The 22,279-nt window shown below is 42.7% G+C and overlaps 1 protein-coding gene across 5 annotated transcripts in view; it reads right to left on the bottom strand.

Moving 5' to 3' along the window:
- Positions 1 to 22,279, bottom strand: part of TSPAN32 (tetraspanin 32) — a 77,767-nt gene that overhangs the window by 26,817 nt on the left and 28,671 nt on the right. Inside the window, exons 5-6 of one of the 5 annotated variants that reach the window (XM_043516572.1) lie at positions 19,866 to 20,074; positions 14,019 to 19,580 (exon numbers count right to left, since the gene is read on the bottom strand). The exons of 3 other annotated variants lie outside the window; for them this stretch is intronic. In XM_043516572.1, the coding sequence (XP_043372507.1) occupies positions 19,544 to 19,580; positions 19,866 to 20,074 (246 nt within the window). In that variant the 3' untranslated portion in view covers positions 14,019 to 19,543. Of the gene's footprint in view, positions 1 to 14,018; positions 20,075 to 22,279 lie in introns of those variants that run through there. One more of the 5 variants, XM_043516570.1, reaches the window with a different exon arrangement.

The raw sequence follows: 22,279 nt of genomic DNA, 5'->3' as shown, positions 1-22,279 counted from the left end.
GAGATTGTTAATTTTGTAACAATGGCTTCATAGACCTTTGAAAGTGAGAAGTGGTAGAATGAGAGAATTTCATGTGAGCATTGCCACAGAATTCAGAGAGTTGCAGAGGGAATAGCTGGCAATTTGTAGTCCAGTTGGTTGATCCATTGATTCTAATCCACAGAATACCTCTAATCTCCTTGGGGTGATGGGACTTTGCTGTTACACACAACATAATCAGTTAACATTAACAGGTGTGATTAGAGAGAGACCTAGCAATGCACTAGTAAATGGTCTGATGAAGATACAAAACTGCCAAATGCAATAAAACAAGCTGCTCCCAGGAAATTAAAAATTGCCACTTGCACCATGTGACACACATTGTGTCTGCCTGTCAAAGACAGAAAAGTAGAGGGAGGTTGGTCATTTTGTGACTTCGGTATTACTACCTTACAGTACTACCACAGTCCTGCTCTTCCTAAGCAAAGTATATATTAGTCCCAGACATGCTACTGTGGAAAGACTAGATTTCAAACAGTGAGCGTAAAGGAAGAGATGACCCACTGGCAGCCTGACATGAGACACTAATTAGTGGCTATATAGACTGTCCTTTACCTGGCCTGCCCTCTAATACTGACTTCTAGAGCTAGTCAAAACGTTTTGTCTACATTCCCCAAATTTAGTGGCCTTTCAACAAAACAAATCATGAAAAGGGTCCTATTTTTGTTGAAAATCAGACATTTTAAAACAAAAATCCTGAAAAAAAAAACTTCCATTCATTTCCTGACTCACTCTATTAATGTCTTACACTTCTGGAAAAGCCAAAGATGTGAATGAGAAGAGAAGGAAGAGCCATATAAGTCAATTGCTTCTCATGCCATGAAGCGTGTTAACTTTTTCTGAACTTTCCCAAACCAAGTGTTAGACACAGATATACAACTGGTCTGGGACTACGGTGACCTCTTATTTTTGAAACCTGGACTTTGACTAGCCCTCTGAAGGACATCTCTATGAACTATATTTTTGGGACAGAAAATATATTTAACTAGATTTGCATAGTCTTGTGTAGGTTTATGCTGCTGTATATGTAATTTGTATTATATACAATAATCATGCTATTTAATATTTATATATAGTTTAACAACTTAGGCCAAGATTTTTTTTTTTTAAAAAAGGAGCCGCAAGTAAGACTTCTAAGAGTGGGATTTTCAAAAGGACCTAATGACTTAAGCACTCAACACCCACCAAAACTCAACTTTAGGTTCCGATATTTTGAAAATCTTGGCTTAATTGTTCTGAAAAGATCCTCTCCATATTACTGACCAGGGAACTTCTGAAAAATCCAGAAGTGTTAATACTAAGATCTAGTAAATATTTGGAGACGATGCTTTGGGAAGTTTAGTTAGTTCTGAGGTTTCCAGTTTGGGTGGATGTAGTCAATCATTGCCTCATGCAAAACCCATTAAAGTCAGTGGAAAGACTCTTAACTTAAATTATTTTTGGATCAGGTTCTAAAGCTGCTAGTTGTTTACCTTAGTGATGAGTCAGTATATCCTGAACCATCAGTGAGGCGAGAAAGCATCAACTGATGCTTAGAATGTATGGATCATTAAAGAACCCCCCAACCCACTCTGCACCTCAGGTGACAATGGAACAATCTGTGACCAGACCATAGTTATTTTCCAAAAGAGTGGCATTATGCAGGCAGCTCAACAGTAACATTGGCTGAACATTCATACACATTCTGTACTGGTGATGAACTTTACTCCTAGAGTCCTTTTCAGAATGTCACGCACTCATGCCGCATGCGAACAATTCTAGCATAGAATAAGTGCAGCAGTCCAGATGTTCACAGCTGTTTGTTGCTGAACACATTGTACAGCTGCTGCCACGTTGGCTGGTACATGATGGTCACAGCTGCATAGAGAACGGATTCATTCTTCCTCTAAAGCACCATGTCATGGTTTGTATCGGAGGCACTACATAAACACCAACAAAAAGGAGCTGTGTTAGGGTAGGAGACTGTTTAGTTATAGACTACACCATTACTGGAAAAGGGGAAATCAATCACTTGACACCTTGCTCCTGTAGCTGGAAAATTTGTTTGCAATTGGTTGTGCAGTTGAGCTCTGAAAAATATCAGTCCTGCGTTTCTGTTCCTATCCAGCTCAAAATGGGATGCAAACTCTTAGATGTGAAACTTTCCCTCTAAGGAAGATATAGTGTAAGAACAAAAATAAAATAAATAAAATGCAACTCAAAGAAAATGTGAGATTGACACACCACACTGAAATTCTGTACCTACTGATGTCAATGAGAATTTACTGATGTAAATGGAGCCAGAGTTTCACCCCTGGATTTTTCTCAAGCAAGGGGCAATGGATGCTGGAGAACTAGTTTGCTTAATTTCCATTGCACTGTTCTCTCTGGATCCCTGGATTCGTGGTAGTGGCACAATTGCAATGAAGGGCAGTAATTGGTCCATTACATTATCTTAAATTTAATGATTAGCCTCCTTGGGTTTCCCACTCCAGGTGCTGAGAAGTCAAGGCAGTCACTCACAGTTCAGCAAACAGGATGCCTTTTAATGTCCTATTTGAGTGGTTATGTTCATATTGTTAGTAATGTGCTTTAAGAAAAACACAAATGTGCTAACCACCTTGACACAGACTGGAGCTACCACAAAATGGATTGATCAGTTTGGACAAGAGGTCCCTGGGATGGATTTGTATCAGCCTTTATTCTAAAGGCTTCAAAAAGCACACACATGAGCATAAGTGGGGTCAGGTCACTTTCTAGATTGCTCACTGCAAAGAGGTACATGTTATTGAGACTTTCTGCACAGTCAGACTTGCCACTCTCCAAGATTCCCTCCCATCCCTGTGTCCCCCAGGCCTGATCAGGCTGTCCCAGTGAGCAATATGTTTAAATACAACTGGGCTTTTACTCTGCCTAGAAATTTTAGAGTTTAAGTTCTTTGTCTCATCTAGAGACTAAATCACATCCTTATCTATTACTTTCTCTAAGTCAAAAATTGCACCTTCCCAGTGTTAAGTTAGTTATAAAGGAGAATTTTATTTTTAGGTAAATTTGGAATATATGCATTAGACAAAACTGTCTACCTTCTTGGTTTACCCACCTCGTCATGCCAAAGATTGTCAAGGGAAACTGCCTCTGAACATCAGTATTTAGGCAACCTAAGCAAGTTGACTTAAGGCTTATTGGAAAGTTAATGTGTTTAGAGCAGCACCAAGAATGGTTCTAGCCTAAATTTAGCTAACACATTCAGCAAAGATTGTTTAGTCAATAATCTGTTAGCAAACCTGGAATTTGAGGACAGTTACAGGACATTTTATTATCAATTGAATGACCATTTTATTGAAAAAGATGATCTTGCACTTATTTTATTTCATCTGAAAAGTTGTGCCAAGGCAGAGTTATGGAAGCATTCTTCTACAAAGTGGTTACTTTTTTGGGGGTCTTTGATATGTCACAACTGAGATCATTCATAGTGGCCTCAACAGATATGCTCATTCCAAGCTCATAGTTGTCTTTAGCACAGTTCTTTTAACCTGCACGTTTATCAGTTTTACTGCATTTTCAAGTCATAAACGGATAACAACTCTATTCCTTCATAACCTGAGTAAGTGAATGATTTTTAGTTTCATTTGACTCAATCTTTTATCTTTTCTGTTTTTTAAGGTGAAAGCCACGTGAGTTCATGATACTTTAGAATCCTGGAATCATTAAAAAAAAGCCAATTCCCTGCTCTGTGGAGTTTACGATCTAATTACAGGAGATTGAAAACATAACAGAACCTGGTGGGAAGGATGGTAGGGAATTTAAGCAGGAGTTAGTGAACGGGAGCATTGTAGTCCTGCACTGATCTTTCAAGCTGATAAACCTGGATAGTCAGAAATGACAGAAATTACTATTGTCATGCATGATAGGTCATGAAGAGAATCTAGGATAATGGATCTTGATCATTCAAGCAGAGCCCTAATTAATAGCGAGGCCATCTGATTGAAAGACCACCAATGTTTCTGACAGTGCTTAAAAGAAGAAAGTAGACAAAGCCCCTTTTGCGATTTCCAGAACTCTGGGTCCACCTGAGGCCCACACAAGAATCATAGCTTCAAGCTCATTGGAAAGTCCCTGCTCCACCTCTGTGAGCAGACTTGATTATAAATTACAGCAGCAGTACAGTTAAACACAAGTTTCCTTGTTTATGAACAGCAGATAACAGACCAGAATCTCATTTAACTAGCCAGCATAGAATTACCCCATTGGAAGGGGACTTATCTCTGGCGTGAACAGAGTTGGCTTCTCGACCCCTCCAGAGGATATGTCAGAGCACAGCAGCTGGGCCAGGGGTCTGGTAGAGCAGTTACACTATGCCAGTCCTCTGCTGCAGTAAGTTAAAGCAGCCTGGGGATCAGGCAGCCTTAACTGATCGACCCCAGCCAAAATCTGCTGAGGAAGCTCTCTCTTTGGAAGGTTTTATATTTATTCAGCCCTAAGTTTTTGTACATAGTATCACTAGTGTACTTCATTTTCAACTGTATGGAAACACAACAGGAATTCTTTATATATGGGGTCTTGAGAATGACCACAATGGTAATCTATAAAAAGAAAAGGAGTACTTGTGGCACCTTAGAGACTAACGAATTTATTTGAGCATAAGCTTTCATGAGCTACAGCTCACTTTATCAGATGCATCCAATGAAGTGAGCTGTAGCTCACAAAAGCTTATGATCAAATAAATTTGTTAGTCTCTAAGGTGCCACAAGTCCTCCTTTTCTTTTTGCGAATACAGACTAACACGGCTGCTACTCTGAAACCTGTCATTGGTAATCTATGTATCTATCCAGGCATCTAGATTAGGCTAGAAGTGTTGAAAATGTTGTTGAAGGTCTTGATCCTGCTCCCATTCAAGTCAGTGGAAAAACTCCTATTGTCCGGAGTGGACAGGGCATTAGGAGTCCGTCAGTGGAGGGCTGTAGGAAAAGAAACAAGGGTGCTCTATTTAAGGAATAGTTCTTTTTTTTCCCCAGGCTCTTGTGCTCTCATGTATAGCAGGCAAGAAAAGATCTTCCAAAAGCTGGGGCTGGGTGGGCGAGAAGAAAGCAGGGAAGGCAGGGAACGGGGAGCACAAAGCGAAGTGAGACAAGAGGAAGGGAGTGGGAAGGCAGAATGGTGCGGGAGAGAAAGGTAGGAATAAGAGACAGTGAGCCGTGGTCTACACTAGGCGTTGAGGTTGAATTTAGCAGCGTTAAATCAATGTAACCCTGCACCCGTCCACATGACGAAGCCCTTTTTTTCGACTTAAAGGGCTCTTAAAAATCGATTTCCTTACTCCACCCCCGACAAGGGGATTAGTGCTGAAATCGGTTTTGCTGGGTCGAATTTGGGGTACTGTGGATGTAATTAGATGGTATTGGCCTCCGGGAGCTATCCCAGACTGCTCCATTGTGACCGCTCTGGACAGCACTCTCAACTCAGATGCACTGACCAGGTAGACAGGAAAAGGCCCGCGAACTTTTGAATTTCAATTTCCTGTTTGGCCAGTGTGGCAAGCTGCAGGTGACCATGCAGAGCTCATCAGCAAAGGTGACCATGATGGAGTCCCAGAATCGTAAAAGAGCTCCAGCATGGACCGAACGGGAGGTACGGGATCTGATCGTGGTATAGGGAAAGGAATCCGTGCTATCAGAACTACGTTCCAGTTTTCAAAATGCCAAAACATTTGTGAAAATCTCCCAGGGCATGAAGGACACAGGCCATAACAGGGACCCGAAGTAGTGCCGTGTGAAACTTAAGGAGCTGAGGCAAGCCTATCAGAAAACCAGAGAGGCAAACGGCCGCTCTGGGTCAGAGCCCCAAATATGCTGCTTCTATGATGAGCTGCATGCCATTTTAGGGGGTTCAGCCACCACTACCCCAGCCGTGTTGTTTGACTCCTTCAATGAAGATGGAGGCAACACCGAAGCAGGTTTTGGGGATGAGGAAGACTATGATGAGCAGGCTGTAGATAGCTCACAGCAAACAAGTGGAGAAACCGTTTTTCCCGTCAGCCAGGAACTGTTTCTCACCCTGGACCTGGAGCCAGTACCCCCCGAACCCACCCAAGGCTGCCTCCCGGACCCACCAGGTGGAGAAGGGACCTCTGGTGAGCATACCTTTTAAAATACTATAAAAGGTTTAAAAGCCAGCATGTTTAATGATTAATTTGCCCTGACATTCGTGGCTCTCCTGGATATACTCCCAAAGCCTTTGCAAAAGGTTTCTGGGGAGGGCAGCCTTATTCCATCCACTATAGTATGACACTTTACCACTCCAGGCCAGTAGCACATATTCGGGAATCACTGTAGAACAAAGCATTGCAGTGTATGTTTGCTGGTGTTCAAACAACATCTGTTCTTTATCTCTCTGTGTTATCCTTAGGAGATTGATATCATTCATGGTCACCTGGTTGAAACAGGGTGCTTTTCTTAAGGGGACATTCAGAGGTGCCCATTCCTGCTGGGCTGTTTGCCTATGGCTGAACAGAAATGTTCCCTGCTGTTAGCCACGTGGAGGGAAGGGGAGGGGAGACAAAATGTGACCTTGTAACGAAAGCACATGTGCTATGTATGTAATGTTAACAGCAAGGTTTACCGTGAAAGTGTACCCATTGTTCTATAAAATGTGTCTTTTCAAATACCACTGTCCCTTTTCTTTTTCTCCACCAGCTGCATGTGTTTCAAAGATCACAGGATCTTCTCCTTCCCAGAGGCTAGCGAACATGAGAAGGCGAAAAAAAATGCACTCGCAATGAAATGTTCTCTGGGCTCATGCTGTCCTCCCACACTGACAGAGCACAGACAAATGCATGGAGGCAGACAATGTCAGAGTGCAGGAAAGCACAAAAAGACCGGGAGGAGAGGTGGCGGGCTGAAGAGAGGGCTGAAGCTGAAAGGTGGCAGCAGCGTGATGAGAGGAGGCAGGATGCAATGCTGAGGCTGCTGGAGGATCAAACTAATATGCTTCAGCGTATGGTTGAGCTGCAGGAAAGGCAGCAGGAGCACAGACCGCCGCTACAGCCCCTGTGTAACCAACCGCCCTCCTCCCCAAATTCCATAGCCTCCTCACCCAGACGCCCAAGAACACGGTGGGGGGGCCTTTGGCCACCCAGCCACTCCACCCCAGAGGATTGCCCAAGTAACAGAAGGCTGGCATTCAATAAGTTTTAAACTTTTAAAGTGCTGTGTGGCCTTGTCCTTCCCTCCTCCACCACCCCTCCTGGGCTACCTTGGAAATTATCCCCCTATTTGTGTGATGAATTAATAAAGAATGCATGAATGTGAAACAACAATGACTTTATTGCCTCTGCAAGTGGTGATCGAAGGGAGGTGAGGAGGGTGGTTAGCTTACAGGGAAGTAGAGTGAACCAAGGGGCAGGGGATTTCATCAAGGAGAAACAAACAGAACTTTCACACCGTAGCCTGGCCAGTCATGAAACTTGTTTTCAAAGCTTCTCTGATGCGCACCACACCCTCCTGTGCTCTTCTAACTGCCCTGGTGTCTGGCTGTGCGTAACCAGCAGACAGGCGATTTGCCTCAACCTCCCACCCCGCCATAAACGTCTCCCCCTTACTTTCACAGATATTGTGGAGCGCACAGCAAGCAGTAATAACAGCAGGAATACTGGTTTTGCTGAGGTCTAACCGAGTCAGTAAACTGCATCAGCGCGCTTTTAAACGTCCAAATGCACATTCTACCACCATTTTGCACTTGCTCAGCCTGTAGATGAACAGCTCCTGACTACTCTCCAGGCTGCCTATGTATGGCTTCATGAGCCATGGCATTAAGGGGTAGGCTGGGTCCCTAAGGATAACTACAGGCATTTCAACATCCCCAACGGTTATTTTCTGGTCTGGGAAGAAAGTCCCTTCCTGCAGCTTTTGAAACTGACCAGAGTTCCTGAAAATGCGAGCGTCATATACCTTTCCCGGCCATCCCACGTTGATGTTGGTGAAACGTCCCTTGTGATCCACCAGTGCTTGCAACACTACTGAAAAGTACCCCTTGCCGTTTATGTACTCGCTGGCTTGGTGCTCCGGTGCCAAGATAGGGATATGGGTTCCGTCTATGGCCACAACACAGTTAGGGAATCCCATTGCAGCAAATCTACTATGACCTGCACATTTCCCAGGGTCACTACCCTTGATATCAGCAGATCTTTGATTGCGTTGGCTACTTGCATCACAGCAGCCCCCATAGTAGATTTGCCCACTCCAAATTGATTCCCGACTGACCGGTAGCTTTCTGGCGTTGCAAGCTTCCACAGGGCTATCGCCACTCGCTTCTCAACTGTGAGGGCTGCTCTCATCTTGGTATTCTTGTGCCTCAGGGCAGGGGAAAGCAAGTCACAAAGTTCCATGAAAGTACCCTTGCGCATGCGAAAGTTTCGCAGCAACTGGGAATTGTCCCAGACCTGCAACGCTATGCGGTTCCACCAGTCTGTGTTTCCTGAGCCCAGAATCGGCGTTCCACCGCATGAACCTGCCCCATTAGCACCATGATGCCCCATTAGCACCATGATGCCCTGCCCCATTAGCACCATGATTAGCAGGGCCCGTGCTTTGAGAGAAGTCTGTGTCCATGTATTCATCACTCTCATCACCGCGCTGATGTTGCCTACTCACCTGGTTTCGCTTTGCCAGGTTCTGGTGCTGCATATACTGCTGGATAATGCGTCTGGTGTTTAATGTGCTCCTAATTGCCAAAGTGATCTGAGCGGGCTCCATGCTTGCCGTGGTATGGCGTCTGCACAGAAAAGAGGCGCGGAACGATTGTCTGCTGTTGCCCTGACAGAGGGAGGGGCGACTGACAACATGGCTTACAGGGAATTAAAATCAACAAAGGGGGTGGCTTTGCGAGAAACTGAATGGCCGCCTCAAGGATAGAACTCAGAACCTCAAGGATAGAACTCAAAACTGGGTTTAGCAGGCCGTCGATTCACAGAGGGAGGGAGGAGAAAATGAATACAAAACAAATCTGGTCTATTTCTTGTTTTGAGCCACTTCATCTATCTTTATACATCATGCTGGCAGCAGACTGTGCAGTATGACCGCTAGCCATCGTCATCTCCTGGGTGCTTGACAGAAGACGATGCAGTATGACTACTGGCCATCGTCTTCTGCTGGCTGCAAATTAAAAGACAGTGCACTGCCGGTAGGACTCAATCACCATGAGACGAAACAAGAGAAATGATCTGGCTAAGTCACTCCCATGTTTGCCGAGGCGCCCAATTAAAAGAGCACCCAGGACTATGTCGACAACGGCTACCAGTCATACTGCACTGTCTGCTGCCAAAAGGCAATAAACTGCTGCTGTGTAGCAATGTAGTACCACGTCCGCCAGCACCCAGGAGACATACGGTGACGGTTAGCTGAGCGGGCTCCATGCTTGCCATGGTATGGCATCTGCACAGGTTACTCAAGAAAAAAGGAGCAAAACGATTGTCTGCCCTTGCTTTTACGGAGGGAGGGAGGGAACGGGGGCCTGATGATATGTACCCAGAACCACCCGAGACAATGGTTTAGCCCCATCAGGCACTGGGATTTCTATCCAGAATTCAAATGGGCGTTGGAGACTGCGGGAACTGTGGGATAGCTACCCACAGTGCAAAGCTCCGGAAGTCGACTGTTGCCTCGGTACTGTGGACACAGTCCGCCGACTACATGCACTTAAAGCATTTGTGTGGGGATACACACACTCGACTGTATAAAAACGCTTTCTACAAAACTGACTTCTATAAATTCAACCTATTTTCGTAGTGTAGACATACTCTGAGATGGAAGTGGACAATAAGAGGAGTTGGTGGAGCAGAAGCAAGGAATTGGAAAGCACAACTGAGGAAGGAGGAAAAGGACTGATCTATAAGCCTGATTCAAAGCCCATTGAAGTCACTGGAATGACTTCAGTGGGCCATAGATCAGGCTCTCAGTTGCTTTTAAAGAGTTCATGCCTCTCCCATTGGTGTGAATAGGTTCTTGCTTTAGAGTTTTGAATGTCTTGGTGCAATTTTCTATTCTATTAATAGCCTGTCAATTCCTCCCTTTAGCTCTCCTCAACAGCAGTCAATAGCAGCAGCAATAGCAATCTGGTCAGCACCACACCCCGTGTGAAAGACTGCAGAAGTCAGTAAGGTGTTGTTTTACCCAGGTTGCCCTGCAATCAATGGAGCCAGCTGATAGGAAGACGAGGGGATCCACTGGTTCCATTATCAAAAACAAATGAGAAACATTAAATAATTTAAAAAACCCACCTTTTGGCACATGACATCACTAATGGGACCACAAAGGGGAACAGGCTAGATGGTGTTCAATCTGCAACAATTGTTTTGAGACTGTCACAGAGGCATCCCATTAAAGAAGGCCCTCAGCTCACCTTCTCTTACACTTACCTTTCTCTCTTGTAACTATACATTGCTTTTTCCAAGAGGTTCCTGCACAAAACTATTAAACCTTCTGCAAGAAAATAAGCAGCAGCCAATTTAACTGTTCACCTTTTTGCCGTCCGTGCCATTTCTGTTGTAGTCTCCCCACATCCCCTCCTTCCAAAAAAATGCACACTGCTCCACCAGGGGGTGAGATACAACTGGAACAACCTAGCTGTCCTAAGTGCTTAAGCAGACACCAAACTCCATGATATAGTTATCTGCATCACTTTCCAGCTGAGACACATCGCTCCATTTTCTGAATGGCGCCGTTTAAGAACGCTACTTGGAATTAAACATCTAGGAAATCACACATGGCTTCTACTCTCACATACTCCTCTTGCCTTCCACTGAGGGAAGAGAGACTTTGCGTAGCACATGATTTTTAACCGTTATTGAACATATCCCCTCCCCACCTCTTATGCCTACTAGATGGCAGTGACATAACCATAGGTGTGGCTATAATATACAGTACTAGGCAGCAGGGAGATGAAAGGTGCATTATATTTCAGGCCCAATCTTGCAATGCTCACCATGCAGGAAGATCCCAGAACCATACCCAGTGGCTTCTGTGGAAGCCAAAAATAAAGTTGAAACAGAAGGAAAAACATTTGAAGATTGAGTAGTGGAAGAATGTTTTTCAGTCACAAGCTTCAGACGCAGCTTGAGCTGTTCAAAAACTGCTACATAAAAAATAAATTAATATACACCTTTTTTGAATATTTAATCAACATTTTTTTTAAACTTTAAAATATTCATTGAAATCTTGAAACAAAAAATTTACAAAAATTTCACCAGTTATAGAGCTGGTTGAAAGAAAATCCAGCAACATTTTTGCAAAAATAAAATTCTGAAGTTTTTCAAAAATTTCAATGAAATTCTCTAAAAAACATTCAGCCCACATTTGAAATAGTTGAGAAAGAGGTAATGCCCCAAAGTATTTGAATGCAAAAATCCAGTCTAGTGACAGAAGATATGGACAATGCCCAGGAATGCAGCAGAGAAAGGCACTATTCTTCTCAAAAATATAGTATAGTATTCTACACTCTGACAGGGGAGATTCAACCTTCATAGTAGCTGGACCAAGAATATAAAGTCCCCAGCCAGAAGGAATCAGAGCAAACCCAAATCTTGCTACATTCAGAGCTAAATGTAAAACCCACATCTTGATGAATATAAGGGAACATGCTTAACTTTGAGAATATGCTTAAGTGCTGTCCTGAATGGGACTGTTTTCCTGATCTGAGCCTTTAAATGGGAATTATAAGAGAGTTCACAGATAATTCAAAGTTACTTCAGTCCCAGCATGTATTCATGCAAGGAGCATTATTTTGTGCATGCAAATCTGGGTTTTACATTTTTGAAACACTTGTTGTTGCATCTTCCTTTGAAAATTTGATCTTTACACTTGAGTTGTGGCTAAAACAAGGCTAATTTCAATCCAATATGAACTGAAGAGGGAACCAATGGTTTTGCTCTTTTCCAGTTAGAACATTTTTGATCAAAAGCCCCAAATTTAAGAAATTATTTGCAAAGTTTATACATAATTGTTAATTTTGCCTTTGCTCTGACATTTGAAACCCCAGGATTTTTCTGTCCTAAAGCTTAAATATGTCTTAAATATGCCACCCTGCTCAATAACAAAGTAATCAGCTGCTGCTCTATTATGAGATGCCTTTAATTGGATTCTGCCCTTTAGAAAAGCTGAGTGGTCCCCTGGGCTACAAAGGAGGATGCAGTAGGCAGAGGGAGTTGGGGAGTGAATGGCAGGCTGACAGATTAAGAGATGGCTGTTAGCTGATTGGAATATTCCTGAGGACAGACATCCAGGTGGCTTATAAATCTTATAAATGGAGGGGAGGACAATCTTACATTATTGGCTATAAGTCCTGGAGTGTAAAAGGTTCAGCATCTCTTGTCATCATGTGGTGAAAAGGAAGCTCACAGTGTGCAAATTCCTGTGAAAAATCTTGTGTGTACTGCATCCACTGCTCTATAAAAGCTAACCTATTAATTTATCCCCTAGATATGCAAAATGCAGTACAGAATGAAGTGGTCTAATCTTTTCACCTACCTGAAGACACTTGGGAAAACTGTTACTTATGGAAACACTTCGCAACTTATTAAATACAGGTCTTGATTTAAACAATGAAAGGAATTTGCCACATAAAGGAGAGGAGGTTCATATTCAAGCAACACACTGATCCAAAGAAAACCAAGACATGTTAAAATAGGCCTTTGGGACTCAAAGATTTTGATCACAGGCCTCTGGAATTTTGAGATGATGTAAGGGTTAATGTTAATCTCAGCTTCCATTTAATGAAAGCCAAATCCAGCTCTTCTCCTACAGAGAGCACCTTCAAATTATACACTGATGGATTGTGGCAGGAGCTGAAAAGTATTGGCTATTCATGGCACACGCTGCAGTCACTCAGGGCCAATCTACAAGAGTTGCTAAGTCCCTGGCAGAAGTTCCTTAATTATTCCATGAATGATTTAATACTTGGGTTTCTGCAGATTATACTGCATGGCCAATAGGAATTCCCTCCTAGCTACCAGCTAGCTCCTAACTGTCAGTGTGGCCTCTGGCCACAAGAAGTCACATCTCAGTGAGGAGCTAGTTCAGATCCTGGTACAGTGAGGTGAGGGGATTTGGGGGTGGGGGTGCAGAGAGAGAGAGAGAGAGAGAGAGAGAGAATGCTGCCTTCCCTAACATCAGTGGCATCAGCTCTCCTGTAGTGAGAGAGAGGAGGTAACAGGCAGAAAAAAAAGGAAGGACTTGGCCCCCTTCTCCCAGGAACAGTGGGTTCTCTCAGGAGGTGGGAGTTAGAAGAAGGTTAGCCTCACAAAGGGAGGAGGATGAGCACACACAGCAATAGCTGGCTTTTGGTGGGGAAGAGAAAGATGTGCGTGAGGGGAGAAACAGGAACCTAGAGTGGAGAGCATGGAAAAATGGGAGGAATAAAGGACACAGAGAAAATAAGAGGAGAGCAAGAGGTGGGTGAAAAGGAGCTAATGGGGAAGAGACAAAGAATGAGAGGAAAGATGCTGCTTTTCTAAAAAAGAAGAGGACAGATGATAGGAGGCAGAAAAGTAGGAAGAGAGAAAATAATCTGGAGAGGGAGAAGATGAAAATAAAAAACAAGGAGAAAGAATTGGAAGATGGGGGCGGGGGGAACAAGTTACCAAAACAACTTTTAAGTTGGAAAACTCTCTTTGTTTCCCTATATTATTTTGTAATTCCCTGGCACACATCCCTGCCCCACTCCCTCCCTAGCCTTGAGAGAAAAGAATGGGATTGTTATTCTGAGTGCTTGTTATGTTAATATCACTAACTACTCTAGATTCTGTGATGAAACAATAGGAGAGAAAAGAAAAGTCCTAAGGATCACCAGAATGCCCGCCCACCCACCAAACCTCAAAGGCTTGTCTCTCTCAGAGCATGTCTTCACGGGCAACGTGGCTGTGTAGTCATGGCACCAGCGCTGGGAGAGAGCTCTCCCAGTGCTGTAAAAAACCCACCCCCACAAGGTTTTTTTTCACACCCGAGCGAGAAAGTTTCAGCGCTGTAAAGTGGTAGTGTAGACAAGACCTCACCCACAGAAGTTAGTCCAATAAAAGAGATTACCCATCCTCACCCACCTTGTCTCACGAGACCCGATAACACATGGGGGTTCTAGAGTCAACAGGAGAATTGTGCACTGGAAAATGACATCAGATGCTGGCCACTATGCAGGCAGAGACCTTGATATGAACAGCTGGACTTCCCTTCTATGGCCAGCTTTTATGGCGGTCTCAAGTTCCTTCCCTACCATCACTATTTTAACCTAAAACCAGTCAGGTAAGTTTAGGGATGTGGGTCAAAAATCTCATGCTGCTGGCTCTCCCGAAAGCCTTAAATCCAACTCTGGGACTGTGTAAATGGCTAGAAAAGTGTAATGAGCAAACATGGTGTGATGTGGGGTCTTTAAAGTCACAGGAAACCAGCACAGCCATAGCAAGTCTCCTCTGAACTTCCAGGCTTTCAAGTGAAGATACAGGGTAGTGAGTTCTGAAAAAACTGGAAATTATCAAGCCGACTTCCCAACACAGTATCAGCATTGAATAGCCAGCAACAACGGAAGCGTAATATACGCATGTACACAAATACAGCCCCTCCCCTTCCACAGACAGTACCACAGAAACACACTCAATATCTACACACAGCACTTATACGCTATTTAGTTTTAGGCTTCCATTTTCAGATGTGACTAGTGATTTTGGATGCCTCTGTTTTTTGGGAGTCTAACCTAAGATACCACAGAAAAGCCTGATTTTCAGAAAGTCCTGAACACCTGCCCTCTGTAAATCAGGCCCCTTTAAAGTATCTCATGTTGGGCAACCAAGAATTTTGGGGCACCCAAAATCACTAGTGACATTTGAAAAGGATTAGGTTTTAATTTTTACAGGCATTTCTATGGTGCTCAGAACACTGGTGCAATTTCTGACCAGCTCACTCACATTAACGAATTAAGCCTCAACACCCTAGTGTGATAGGAAAAATATTGTCACAGTACTCACAAATATCTACACACGTACTTCCCTACAGACTCACCCCCAGATATGGACCTTCTTACATATGCATACATGCAGAATACATACCCATGTAGATACTGTAAGGTGGCCATAGTTCAGAACTGTCTAATATAAGTCAAAAATAGGTTATAACAGACTTAATGTGGTTCTACTATATACATGGTTTTCATGCTCTAACTCAAAGTGCCTACTGATAATGAATTACAGCCTAGCAGAGCAGTTCTTGTATAAGCCAAAACAGCAACCATTATGCACTCAGTAATAGCTCATACTCAGCTACATCAGAACCGGTCACTGAACGAAAAATATTGGGCTGGACAGCAGGGCTTTTCTGAACAGTGCCATGCAATTTTCAACTTCTGTCTGGACAGCCACCAGAAACAAGCAGAGGAGATTTTTAATGCAATGTCTAGTTATTGATTTATGTCATGGTAAAACACCTCGAGGCCCCAGTCAGGGCCTCCATTGTGCTAGTGTTACACATACAGCTCCTTCCACCAACTCAAAGGAGAATTATCTGAAAAAAAGATAGACACTGAAATACCCAGAAAAAATATTATCGACTTGCCAGGGAAGGGACCAAAAAAAATTTCTCGTCTAAATTCTAGAATAATGCCCATCCTGTAAGTGAGTCCCAACAATGGAGCTGCCAAAGTTGAGAACTACCTGTTTCTCCATGATTACCAAGCCTTTTTACTGTCCTCTGACTGATCCCTGCAAGCATGCTGCTACACCTAGAAGCCTCCAAGTGCTGTTTCCACTGAGACAGACAGACAGACTCAAAGCCTTCCAGGGCTCATTAGTACTGAAGCATGTGAGCAAGCAGTAGCTGCACAGCAAAACAGTAGAGAAAAGGTTGCACCCATATAAGGAAAACCCCAGCTCTGCAATACCAATTGCCTATTCCTTAACCCCTAGCAATTAGTGGGGATGGGCTGTAAAGTCCACTAATGACTTGGGATGCTGTGGAGTAGAACCTCTGGGAGTTAATTCTCTATACAAATCAGAATCCCTGGCTATCCAACATCATTGGCTAATGACAGAGCAGTCCTTTGCCAGGTGGAAGACCTCAAAAGTCACAAGTATGAAAAGCTGCAGCTTCAGCACATGATATTATAGTCTAGATGACATTATGCAGGATACCACCACTCATCCACTCGCTTGTTAACCAAATCCTGGTCATGTCCCTCAAAAGTAGTATGGAGTATGCATGGCATCCATGCTCACTAAAAGCCTTATTTCCACCCAGATATTTCAGAGCTCCTTTGAAGTTGTTTGGAAAAAATGGGTCTGTATTGTACTAACATGTATGAGTTAATCTAGATAATGGGTCTACACACTGAACTTTAATTCGTAGAGATCTCAGAAAGATAGCTGTTTTCTATGAGGTTCAGATTAGGAGTTCATCCCCATTTCCTGGCCCTCCTTCCCTTGCCTTGTATAGCATAGACAGAAAAACAGCCACATACCATCGACAGTAGTGTTGCAGACATATACATCTTTATCTCGCTTACAGATCTCCACCTAATTGGATCAACTTTTGCTGTTTTACTATTTCAGTCATAATTAGGATTTCCTAGTCTACAACCTCGCAGAGCTGGGATTTATTAGGCTCCCATTTTCCAACAATCTTCAGGATTGCTTGCCAATGGTTTAATTACTACTGATTATGCAACCATGGAACAGGAAATTTACAATAAGTGCACAAGCAGCAAGGTAAAGATTTTAGTATTTGAGGGTCCATCATGAGGATTTCTATGGCGATTGGTTACTTTGGTTTTCTTCTCTCACACTACTTTTTTCCTTCTTAGAAGTACCCGAATGTAAACAGGTTAGAGACCTCAGTCCGGAAAGGCTCTAAGGCAACCCAAATGTAGGAAAGAAGTTTAAAATACTGAGGGATTCGTCCCTTTAGTATAAATCATTATAATCTCAGATTCATGATTCTACATTACCCTTGTAAATGATTTAACTCTAAAAGCAGAGGGAACATCAAATCTGTGTGGAATTTATGTAACTTTGGGACAAAATAAGGGACATTTCAGAGGCATGGGTCATCCTTTTGTAGAAAAAATATAAAGCCAAGCAGATATGGAAGAGATAGGTTCATCAAACTGAGTTACTGTGGTGATACAATACTCCCTGATCACATGTGAATCATTTCCATTTTCTGTAGATGGATCTATAAGATGCACAGGGAGAAACTGCATCCTCTTTTTATAGTCTTTGAAAGAGGCTTCTGTCTAGGACTGCTTCAAAATTTTCTGTTGAAACTATGTTTCAATGGAAATGGGGTTTTCTATTAAATGAAAATGTTCACGGAAAGTGTCTGCTTTCTGCAGAAAATTTTAATTTTTTGTCAAAAATCAACATGCCTAAAAACTGAAAAGTTTTTGGCCCCAAACCCAAAATATTTAGATTCGACTATGGAGTCACCGTGCCTCATGTGAATTGTAATTCAGTTCTCTATGCATGGGGTACCCCTTTTGAAGTACCTGTCTATCTCTCATGATGTACGGCCTCCCCTCTCGCAGAGGAGAGACCAATGTGCATCACAGCAAATGTAGTGGAGAATGTAGAATGTAGAAGGAGAATAGGAGGGTGAGGTACCTCAACTGCAACTTCCATGAGACACTGCTGTGGATTTTCCAAATTGAACTATTTTGACTTTCTATCAAAATGTTTTGGTTTTTGCTGAAAAGTTGATGTATTTTGTGGATAATCCCCACTTTCCAGCCAGCTCTACTTTTATCCACTAAAATAGTCTGCCATCCATTTGTTGATGTTGAACGGTAGCACCAACTTATCTAATATCCAAAGCACATAAAAACTGGGCAAGGATAAAATGTTAGCACCCAACCTTGAAGAAAGTGCTTTTAATATAGCTCTAAATAGTTGTGCAACTTTTTACAAATGGACGTAGTATCTGGGTTTGGCATTTTTTTTGGTCTGCACCTCCAAAATCTGCTCTGTTTGATAAGATCAGCTTAGACTAGGCTCTTAGGAAACAAATAGTACCCATTTAAAATTTTGTTTTGAGAATATCTGAAAGAGAATGAGCCCAAAGTATCTTCTGTGTTCAGTCTGTCATTGAAATAGGCAGACTCAGCTCTTTTCTCCATTTTTCTCAGACTCATCACAAACAAGCTACTGCAGGAAGTTCAGCCCATTTAGGAGATTTTCTATAAAGTGGATTGTGTTACCATATTTCTTAATAAGTCCTCTTATAGAGTGTGTTAAGGCAAAGTCTCTACTTACCTGTAACTATATCTGTGGGGGTAACTGTTGGAAGAGAGCGAGTGCTATTTGACCATGTATTCGTTACAAATACATTCAAAGGATGCTCTTCTATCATGTGTCATGCCCTTTATCCTGAATATCCCTTTTACCAACTCCACATTTTTAACAGCTGCTTTACCTATCTTTAGCTTTAAGGCACAGGTTATCCCATAGTGATGCATAAACTGCTAGCAAGATTGGATCTTGGAAATGTTGAAATTTACCATAGATTACTCCATGTTGCTGAGAAAATTGGATTCTCTCTTAATGGTGTAGGAAGCTATGTATGATGGGAAAGGCAAGGAGCACAGTAAATGGTGCTGCCACCTACTTTTCAATATTAAACCAAATCCAGTGCAGTTGAACTATTTTACAATGTGTCTTGTGTGAAAGGCCATGTTATAAAGATAAAGAGTCTGGTAAATCCAGGTTTCAGCTCTCCAAGCTTTTTAAAGGATGTTGTGTGATAAGCAGGATTGTTTCCTTTTCTCACAGATACTGTGCGATTAGCAGATAAAGCAGAGAACTTCACTAGTAGCAGACTCAATACATTATCCTAGGACACATGTTCATTTTGACAAATTCAGTTCGGCCCATTGAGGAAAGAGAAGAAGCTGCTACCTCACAATGTGATTATAACAGACCGAAGGAGGAGGGGGCACACTCACTACATTAGACAAGGAATCGGGGGAGCTGTGGGGGAGTGTGCTGACCAAGCTAGGAAGAGTAGGGGTAGATCCTCACTGCTTTTAGTAGAGGAGAAAGAGCTATGCTTTCTTTCTGCTCTTACTTGCCAATTAGATAAACTTACCTGGCAACAACTATGCCTAGCTGTCTCAGCGATGGAGAAGATATTAGATTGATAAGAAGGAACTGATCCTTTCTTTCACACCACTGAAAAGACAACTTAGAGCTGGTCAAACTATGAGAGGAAGAGGGGAGAATTTCAGAAAATTTGAGGTAGTTTTCAGTCTGCATGTTTTCCACATTTGAGATTTTTTTTGTTTCATTTCATCCCTCCACTCCCCCTTCTATTCCTTTTCTCACTGAAAATGGGACAGAGGAAAAGTGAAAATGGGGGGTGGGGACGGGGACAAGGGAATGGTGGACTAAATTCTTCATTTTCCAATTTGATCAAAAATACTGAAAATTCCTGAAAACATGTATTACCTATTTTGAAAAAAATAGGCCATTTCATCCAATGAAAACATTTTTGGTTCACAATCCTCACTGAGCAGACATCAGAGCAGAAGCCTGGCAATTCCTATTGAAAGGGTGGTTTGGGGCAAAAAAAAGATAAGTATGTCAGAGCAGTCTGGCCTGGCATGCATCCTTCACCACACTGCAGCATGACATGCACACCTATCTCAATTTCCTGTTGCAAAATCCCCAGTAAATCCACTTCAGGCTGAATAATACCCCTCCCTGGGGTCAGTGTATCACCAAAATACAGTTCATTAAATTCCTGACAGAAGTTCCAAACATAGTCCATTTCCCACATCCAGCATATATAGTCCTTAAACCCCTTCCCAGAGTGCACCACCACCACCTTCTCTGCCGGGAGTTCTTCCATATCACACTCCAGTATCTTCCACTACACCTAGGCTCCTCATCTGTCCTCTTCTTTTGTCGCTCTGCCAGGGCAGACACTTCAGCCCATTCAGCTGGAGTGCAATTCCACTCTTCCCAGTGGGAATCCCCTCTGCCTCTCTGCTGGGAGATCATCTTTACTAGTTTCAGAGTAGCAGCCGTGTTAGTCTGTATTCGCAAAAAGAAAAGGAGTACTTGTGGCACCTTAGAGACTAACAAATTTATAAGCTTTCGTGCATCCGATGAAGTGAGCTGTAGCTCACGAAAGCTTATACTCTAATAAATTTGTTAGTCTCTAAGGTGCCATCTTTACTAGGGAGCATTCCTCACTCCCTCTGGCCCTCTCTCTGTTCCTCTGAGTCCAGCTCTCTGGTGTGGCGATGTCCATGGGTAAGGCCCCGCTGCTGCTTCCCTGCTTTCAGCACTCTCATGTCCTCCAGCCCCTGGCTCTCTGGCTTGAGGAAATCAGCCAACAAACCCTTTTGCTGCTCTCTGTGCCTTCAACCTTCCTCAAAGGAACACCTTCGGCTTCCTTCTGGGACTTTCCACAGACCCCTGGTTCCTGGCAGCTCTCACCTACCCTGATTCCCAATCAGGTAGCTCTGATTCAGCAGGTCCCTCTCTCTCTCTCACTGAGTCTCGCCCCTCAGATTCTCTCCAGTCCTGTATAGCCCCATGTGCTGCCAGGACCTCTTAAATAGCCAAATGGGAGCTCCTGTTCTAGCACAGGGGAGCTGGACCTACTTAATTTATTTCATGTCATCCTGTGACAGAGTGACATGAAAATATGCAGGAAAAATCCCCCCCCCCATCACAACACTCATCAAAACAATTTGGGTTTTTTGGTGTGGCAAATATCTATATTAATTTGATATACTATTTTTCTTGTAAATCTAAATTTTCCCCTCCCATTATGTCTGAAATAAAAAATATCTTTAAAATACCCTATTTATGTAGTGGAATTACTCAAGGCCAACAGTATGCATCTCTGAATGATTTCTTGTCTTGTAACTCTGGTTTTTTTTTAAAAAAAATCTCTTATCACAAGCACATTTTGCAAAGGAATCCAAGCTGGGATGTTGTGATCTTGGCCTCCTTACTGCGTTGATTAATGCTAAACATTTTCTTACGGAAAAAGTCACTGTGTGGCAATGTTAATGGCTTTAGCTAGAGCTACGGAAAATATAAAGACTATGCAAAAATCCTTTTTACAGCTTTCTCAGTGCACTCAGTACTGATGGGCAACACATTCACGATTGCAGGCAATGGCCTCTCAAATACAGGCTGACAAATGGGTGGTGATTATGTGATATTAATAGATCGTCTTTTAAATGACCCATCCAGGTGACCCTTACAGGAATTTGAACTGCTGCAGACTTGGGATGCTCAGAACACATTTCACAGGCCAGTTGTAACCTACATTAACCTAGCGTGGGTCTTTTTTTCCCTCTAGTCTAATCCTGCCAAAAAGGGTAGTTTTTCAGTCCTATTTTGAGGTTTGAAGAAAACAACCATGCAGTCACATGCCAGGATTTAAAGAAATTGTTCTGTCTGTCACATCAGAAGGGTAACAATTTCTTCCAATACCATATGAGTTCTCTAAAAGATTGCTCACAGGATTATTCTAATCATTCATCTCTAACATGGAACTAACCTAAAGGCTTTGATGATTACTCTGTATACCCAGGTTCTGGGAAATTATTAATTGGAGTCTTATTCCATTTGATTTCTTCAGAGCTCATGTTACAGGTAGCAATAACTCTTAATGAAGCTTCTGCATTTCATGGTAAAGAGGCTATTGGTTGGCTTTAATTACTAAGGAAATAAAGGCTGGTTCCAAATAGAGTTACTGACATTTTAAAATCATAGTAATTAAGCTATCTGGATTGTTTGGCAAGCTAGGTTCAAGCAAACGATATCTATTTGAATATGGCCAAATGTAAATTCATGCATCCGGGAACAAAGTATGTAGGGTGCACATACAGGATGGGGGGCTTTGAAAAGGACTTGGGAGTCACGGTGGATAATTAAAAGCTCCCAGTGCAATATTAGGAGCAAAAGGGCTAATTAAATTCTTGGATATATGAACAAGGGAACATCAAGTAAGAGGAGGGAGGTTACATTACCTCTGGTGATGTCAAGGAATTATGACGTGATTGGAATAACAGAGACTTGGTGGGATAACTCACATGACTGGAGTACAGTCATGGATGGTTATAAACTGTTCAGGAAGGACAGGCAGGGCAGAAAAGGTGGGGGAGTAGCACTGTATGTAAGGGAGCAGTATGACTGCTCAGAGCTCCGGTACGAAACTGTGGAAAAACCTGAGTGTCTCTGGATTAAGTTTAGAAGTGTGTGCAACAAGAGTGATGT

Source organism: Dermochelys coriacea, chromosome 6 (genome assembly GCF_009764565.3).
Source record: "Dermochelys coriacea isolate rDerCor1 chromosome 6, rDerCor1.pri.v4, whole genome shotgun sequence".
NCBI lineage: Eukaryota > Metazoa > Chordata > Testudines > Dermochelyidae > Dermochelys > Dermochelys coriacea.
Note: the sequence above shows the minus strand (reverse complement) of the source record. Positions and strands in the feature narration are given on the sequence as shown.